We start from the raw sequence: 7,595 nt of genomic DNA, 5'->3' as shown, positions 1-7,595 counted from the left end.
TGCAATACTCATCCTTATTTGGGGTAGGTCACATTTTGGGAAGTTCCGATTTTTCAGTTTTACACTGATAGCTTAGAGGTTCAGTGCCATCTTCAAACAGCTGATACCTCCATAAAATGAAGCGCTAACTATTGGCCTAGAGGATTGTAGCTCCTTGGTCCTGTAATGTGGCTGTGTTCTCAGAAAGTTGCAATGCCATTAATGCCGCTAACGTACAATTTGTCTTCTCTTTTGTAAGGTACACAAAAAAATGGGGGTCCAAGAGGACAGAGTATCCGTGAAGCCACCTGATGGAGGCTGGGGTTGGATAGTGCTCCTTGGTTGCTTTGTCATCACTGGTTTCTCCTATGCGTTCCCCAAAGCTGTCAGCGTCTACTTCAAGGAGCTCATGATGGATTTTCATGTGGGCTACAGCGATACGGCGTGGATCTCCTCCATCATGCTGGCCATGCTGTATGGGACTGGTAGGTCCATCACTTCTCTGAAATGCACCTAAAAGTTAGAGATTCGAAGTGAACATCACAACAGTCATCACACTCAACTTCTACTATGGACTGTCTGACTATTTAACGTAACATTCTCAAACTTGCTTAACCCATTTCAAGGTAATGGTTGGGTGATCCGGATCCTATCCTGGCAAAACAGAACCTTGTTGTGGCCTTCTTAAGAGTTATGTTTACCATCAGGAAAATGGAGCCAAAGATGCTGAGTTTTTTTCTACAAGAAAATGTGTTATTATGTGAAACAGAAGAATGCAAATATTGAGATGACAACATAAACACAGTAGAACAAGTCTGTCTAGTGTCCATCGATGTGCTGAAGTAGGTTTAGTAAACGTCCTACATGTGAAATGTTTGTTAGATGATGTTGCAATCGGGACAATTCTTTGCACACCTTTCTTATTTTTTGTCTTTTGCTTGCACATTACAAGGTAAAAGGTCGACGTGACCACTTGTGTTACTGTAGGCTACCACAGCACAAAGCTTAGTGACGTCCACATTTCCCCAATGCAAATATTGACAGTGGCTGCATTGTGAACAGTGCACGGGGGGCTGATGTTTTTATGTCGCTCCATTTGATCAAAATCATTTTGCCTTTTTACCACATACCTACTTGCACCACGGTGAACCTTCAGGTGACCGAATTCACCAGACATGTGACAGCGGTTTGGTCATACTGTGCGGTATGCATCAGTTTCACTATCTGAGTCATCATCTGGTGACCAATTCACATTGGCACTACAATTGCTTGATTCCAACTTTTTCAGTTTGCTGTAAAACTGTCTTTGCTGCTTTTTGTTTGCATACTATTGTTTGTTTTGGTTGAAGGCTCCACCCCATTCATTAATATTGATGTGTTTCCTTGAGGTGGAAAAAAAAAAGCATAGCAATACGCATTTTTTTAACAGCAATACAATATTTCATCCACTAGATGGCAGCAGAAACTGTCCTGAGCCTTATTCAGGCTTACCATTTATCACACACATGTGATTAGGGGGCAGCCAACAGGCCAGATGAAGTATGAAAGAACAAAAGGTTCAGGGTTTAGAATGAAGTACTAATGCCTTACTCCCTTCCTCAACAGAAAAAACAAAGAATAAAGAGTGTACCTTTCAGAGGTTCACCAGGGTAATGTTCGTTCAAGTTCCATTAGATGACTCCACTTTCGGGTCCCTTTCGATCAATGTCACTTCCGTACCAAATTAATGGCTTCACTCCTGGTCGTTTACCGAGTACCTCATTTCCGGCTTCTGATAATGATGTAATCTCTGTCCCTCACCATCAACGTCATTTCGTTTCCTCTGCTTACTTCACTTCCTGCCATGTATACGTAAAACTCCAGCGGAACTGTGATGGGTTGCGTGTTGCCCGATTTATTCATTTTGATCGTAATTTCAGTCTTCTATGATTACTCGGATCCTCAGGGATTATATGGGGACTTCCCCCAACCCTTAATCTGTCCTCTCTGTTTATTTCGTTACACATTTTACACTGAATCATAACAGTTTAACCCGAGGGACACTTGGGCTTAACCATTTTTACAAAGAATTCCGAACCTGAGGGACAGTCGAGGTTAATGCTAAGGAGGTTAAATGATCACACAGCAGTTATTAGTAGGTAGAAAACATTTCAGTTGACATAAACATTTAAACCTATTAAATTAACATCATTACTGGGTGAATGTTAAGTGTAACTACAAAAGATTTGTAAAACTTGACCTAAAACAATTGCTTCAGTTAAATCAAGACAGGCTTTACGATGCCACAGGGAAGTTAAGGAGATGGACATTAAGGGCAAATACATGCTTCACTTTACAAAGTGTGGTGGGCCCTTGTGTCAAGTTTCATTTTCAGAGTAAACTGCTAGCTTGTCTGTTTTTCCCTTGTGTTTTCATTTCCATCCATCCATTATCCAACCCGCTACATCCTAACTACAGGGTCACGAGGGTCTGCTGGAGCCATTCCTAGCCAACACAGGGCACAAGGCAGGAAAAAAACCCTGGGTAGGGTGCCAGCCCACCACAGGTTTTCATTTCCTTATCTTCTTATTCACTAGACTCTGACCCGACATTCTCTTTTATCCACAGTTAGCTGAGACAGGTTGAAGGGTAGACCTCAGCGTTAATGTCTACAGTGCCCCTGGAATGTATTTTGTGATCGACGCAATAATAATATGCTCTGAGTTTTTCATTCCAACAAATTGTGCATCATAAATTTTGTAGTAATAAAATGCATTACTGAAAATATTTGTGATGTGCCATCAGTTTTGAAGACAAATGCAATGCATACAGTGTGTCTCTGTTAAAGGTCACTTGATACAGAATTTGTAAAAGTATTGTTTATGTTTGTGATGCTCAATTTGGTGGAATGACAAATTCAATAACACTTCTCTATGTCATTTGTTATTCTTAAAGGCAGTGTCAACCTTTGTCATGCTCCATCTGTTGGAATGACTAATGCAAAGCAGGTAATGTGCACTGGCGATCCTAAATTGTCCCTAGTGTGTGTTTGGTGTGTGAGTGCCCTTCAGTCTCCAGTGAACCTCGTGACCATGTGTTAGAATATTGCGGGTTGAAAAATGACTGACTGACTTTATTATCACAAATTTTTGTGATGTGCCATCTGTTGGAATAATAGAGACATAGCAATCAGATGGACTCTCAGATACTTATCCTTTTATTAAGGTAGATAACAGATTTTCATATTTGTGGGGTTTTTGCACTTCTAAGCACCATGATTTGCAAAGGAATAACTGTATAATCAAAATGAGATTCTTTTCCTTGAATGGGTGTCTTGACCTGACTTTTGTGAAGTCATTCCCTTAAATGCTTAATACTGTATCTTACACACATCTATATTACATAGCATGACCACTGTGACATCACATAATATGCAAATCATGTGTTCAATAATATGCTATGTCCAACATAGCAAAATGGCATACAAACCAGCAGATAAATGAGTACACAAATGGTGACGAGATGGCATCACCAAACCAGCAAAGAAAAATACAAATAATGTGAAACTTAGCGTGCATAAACATTGGGTTCATTTATTACTGCTTACCTGAAACTTGTGACCTGAGGGTCAAAAGCATCCCTGAATCTAGTGCTGTTAGTGCAGAAATCTTAAAGCTCACTTCAATGTTCAGCAGACTTTGGTAGCCATAAGGGTGAACTGCAGAAACATCAAGATGATTAGTTTTCAAAGACCGACTTGTGGTACACCACATCACACTCTCTGACGCCATGTTATAACATCCAGCTACTGCTAGAGTTGTCTTCAACCTCCTGCTGCCTGTGTTGTAATAACTAGACTTGGAAATGGTTTGGATGGACTAATGAAAGGATAAATTAGTTAATATATTCACTCAGACAATAGGAAGAACAATGAAGGAATTGGTGTGTTGATGATAGAGTGGTGGGCTCTCCACGCAAGTGTTGTTCCTGAGACAGACCTGTGGCTGCACACTACCTGGACAAGCAAGCAAACAAGAAAAAAAGATTTTAGTATAATAGGCTGGCTAGATAGATAGATAGATAGATAGATAGATAGATAGATTTCCTAATAGATAGATAGATAGATAGATAGATAGATAGATAGATAGATAGATAGATAGATAGATAGATAGATAGATAGATAGATAGATCGATCAATCATACGGACAAACAGACATTTTTCCTAATCATTGTTTCTTGCTGTTGTTAGGTCCTTTGTGCAGCATTCTAGTCAACAAGTTTGGTTGTCGACCAACCATGCTAGTTGGTGGTTTACTGGCCTCAGGAGGAATGGTGATGGCCTCTTTCACCAGGAACATCATTGAGCTCTACCTGACTGCAGGTGTGGTTACAGGTGAGAAGCACCAAGAGGGGATACTTAAGGGAAAGAGGCCGTTAATAAAATGTGTCTCCGAGTGGTCACATGGTATCTGCTTTTAATAATGACTGACTTCATCAAAGCGGACAATGCCATCTACAAATTATGAAGATAATGTGTCCTTTCAGTCACGGCCAGCTCTTACATTATTAAGGCTGTTGACAGTGAGTTGGTATTTTGCTGACTTGTTTCTTAAACTTCAAGATGGAAAGGTAGAAGTTAAAAAGGGTGTTCTGTCTTCCTTGCAGGTCTGGGTTTGGCCCTGAATTTCCAACCCTCACTGATTATGTTGGGAAGCTACTTTGATAAGCGGCGCCCTCTAGCCAATGGCCTGGCGGCCGCTGGGAGTCCAGTCTTCCTTTCAGCTCTGTCTCCACTAGGGCAAGTCCTTCTGAAGACATTTGGCTGGAGAGGAGGTTTCCTTATCATGGGAGGGCTTCTCCTGAACTGCTGTACATGTGGAGCTGTGATGAGGCCGCTGGAGACGAAGAGGAAACGAGCCTTACGAGTCACCCGGGATCCACAGGAACTAAAGGAGATGCTGCCCACTGGGCAACTGGCCAAAAAAGAAAACATGGGAAAGATGAGCAAGAAGCACAAAAAGCAAAAGAAGAAGCTTTTGGACTTCACTGTGTTCCAGAACCGTGGGTTCATAATTTATACGGTAGCTAAATTTATTACTGTCCTGGGCCTTTTTGTACCCACAATTCTCTTGGTGAACTATGCGAAAGATATGGGTGTCCCGGACCAAGAAGCTGCCTTTCTACTCTCCATTATTGGGTTCATTGATATTTTCGCTCGGCCAACCTGTGGGTTTTTTGCTGGCCTGCAACGGCTGAGGCCTAAAGTCGCCTATATTTTCAGCTTCGCTTTGCTCTTTAATGGACTCACAGACGTGTGTTCAGCAAAAGCAACCGACTATACAGGTCTGGTTATCTTCTGTGTATTCTTTGGCATCTCCTACGGCATGGTGGGTGCCCTGCAATTTGAAGTCCTCATGGGTATTGTTGGATCTCAGAAATTCCCCAGTGCTCTTGGCCTGGTGCTGCTTATTGAGGCCTTGGCTGTGCTTATTGGGCCTCCATCAGCAGGTAACGGGAAGTTTTTCTATAGCTGCTACATTTCATAGTAGAGTGAACAAAAATTTCTTTGTGAAGAATGATGTTGCTGTAGTGTTGATTCAATATTAAAATCTGAGCTCAGTATCGATACCAGTTTTTGTACCGCAGTACCAAAACAGCTCTGAACCAAACAACTCCAAAACCCCTTTTCTTACTCCAGTCTCCCTGGTGTACTGCTTCTCACGATAGCCGTGAAATCCCAGTCGCGTCAAAGCAACAGCGTAGTGGGGTCTCCCATAAATTTTGAGCATGTCGAATCACAGAGTTTTGTTTCATGAATTTTAAGAAACAGACGATTTTCCACAACTGCAATAGCTACTACCCTCAAGGGAATTGGGGATTGAGTGGAAAGCTGATGCTTACTTTCAGCACCAAAAATCCCAAAATGCTGGTACAGCACCATTTTAAAATTGCGTTTTTGAATACTTTTCCACTACCAGTTTTCTGCACAAACCTGCTGTGCTGTAGGCATTTTGACAGAAAGTTGGAACACCTTTATTTTGCGGTGTTCTTCCAGACGTAACTGCAATGGCTTTCCAAAATTGCGATAATTTGTTATATTAAGTAGTGCTACCCTCTTTGCAGAAAGTGTGGTATCATAAATTGGCTGAGAGTCTTCTCTTTTAGGTCCTCTTTCCTCTAACATGCATTTATTTCTTGATCCTTAATTGCTTCTAAAAGAAGATAGACTTACACCAAGAGATCATACGTACAAGTGTAATTTAATGGGAAAACAGATAAGACTAAAATGTATGTGGTTTAGAAACACGGTATGACTTTTTTCTGAAACACGAGAATGACAGGAAAAAAAGTAACAAGCTGGTAAAGTTTGCAGATGATACCAAGCTGGGTGGATTGGCAGATAATCCAGAATCCGCTGAATCATTACAGAGGGACATGTATAATAATAATAATAATAATAATTCTTTGCATTTAGCATACAGGCTTGGGCAAATGTGTGGCAGATGAAATTTCATGTCAGTAAATTTAAAGTAATTTACAGGTCAGGTCAGGGAGAATGCACTGGTAAAGCGCGTTGTTGTACCCACAACACAACAAAACAGCTCTGGGTCCCGGTTGGTAATTTACATAGGAAGGAAAAACATTGAATACACAATAGGAGGTCTGAAAATCGAAAGTACACCTTATGAGAACTTGGGAGTCATAGTGGACTTGACACTACCAACTGGCAAACAGGGTTCAGAAGCCATTAACAAGGCTAACAGAATGTTTTTCACGCATTTAAGAAGTAAGTTGCTTAGGCAGAAATTCAAATTTGTGAAGCAAGTCCTTACGGGCTCTTCTCTGTTGCTAGCTTATTTTTCTTCTTTAGGCAAGCCCTACTGTTTCATCTTGCATTCGTCAAGTCTCTCTGAAGCTTTATAAAAAGTAAGAAAACCACGATCATGATAAATGTTATGACACCATTGCTCCGAATCTAGATACACACTTGGGATGAGAAGGATTAGAGGTCAACAGCCAAGTAATTTATACAAACTTATAGAAATGGGACACTTTAGACTCAAAAGCCAACATCTTTTTGCAGTATATTAGACACCTTGTTCAGTCTGTGCACTCACACTTGGACAAATGGGAGACAATCTTGCTGTTAGGTCGGTGAAACCTAATAAAGTCAGGGGAAATTCCATTCATTTTCAAAATCATTGGTATGTAGTATAGGAATAGTTTTGTAGGCCTCTTATAACGATGATCTACTATTATTTTTTTAATGTTCTGTATCTCCAATGAAGATTAACTGGAAAGTTACAAATTGTCTTTTTTTTTTTTAAATATTTGCAGGCCGCTTAGTTGATGCATACAGAAACTACGAACTGATTTTTTACATGGCTGGCACTGAGCTCATTGCTGCTGCCATCTTCCTTGCACTAGCATCCTTCTGCTGCATCAGGAAGACTGAGCATCCATCTCCCTCAGGGCCCGAACATGATGATGAGACACACATCCAGAGAAGACACCCAGACTTGGACTCCAAGAAAGTTGCTTTCAAAGATGGGATAGAAGATGACGGCATGCAAAGGGTCAGCGTCCATGAGGATGAGCAAAGCCAAGATCACCAAAAGCACATGGAGGATTGTTAG

General features: G+C 40.9%; 1 protein-coding gene across 1 annotated transcript; it reads left to right on the top strand.

Annotated features, from left to right (window-relative positions):
• Nucleotides 1–250: 250 nt before the first annotated feature.
• Nucleotides 251–7,595, top strand: slc16a8 (solute carrier family 16 member 8). The gene is made up of 4 exons (XM_039764701.1): nucleotides 251–464; nucleotides 4,208–4,351; nucleotides 4,624–5,466; nucleotides 7,297–7,595. The coding sequence occupies exons 1-4, from the start codon at nucleotides 251–253 to the stop codon at nucleotides 7,593–7,595; spliced, it is 1,500 nt and encodes a 499-aa protein (XP_039620635.1).

This window comes from Polypterus senegalus, chromosome 10 (genome assembly GCF_016835505.1).
Source record: "Polypterus senegalus isolate Bchr_013 chromosome 10, ASM1683550v1, whole genome shotgun sequence".
Classification (NCBI taxonomy): Eukaryota; Metazoa; Chordata; class Cladistia; order Polypteriformes; family Polypteridae; genus Polypterus; species Polypterus senegalus.
Note: the sequence above shows the minus strand (reverse complement) of the source record. Positions and strands in the feature narration are given on the sequence as shown.

Excerpts from the sequence above, each read along its gene's own strand:
- slc16a8 (XM_039764701.1), top strand. The coding sequence starts at position 251 with ATGGGGGTCCAAGAGGACAGAGTATCCGTGAAGCCACCTGATGGAGGC. Across the intron at positions 465-4,207 it reads GGCCATGCTGTATGGGACTG|GTCCTTTGTGCAGCATTCTA; the intron begins GTAGGTCCATCA and ends TGCTGTTGTTAG. Across the intron at positions 4,352-4,623 it reads GACTGCAGGTGTGGTTACAG|GTCTGGGTTTGGCCCTGAAT; the intron begins GTGAGAAGCACC and ends TCTTCCTTGCAG.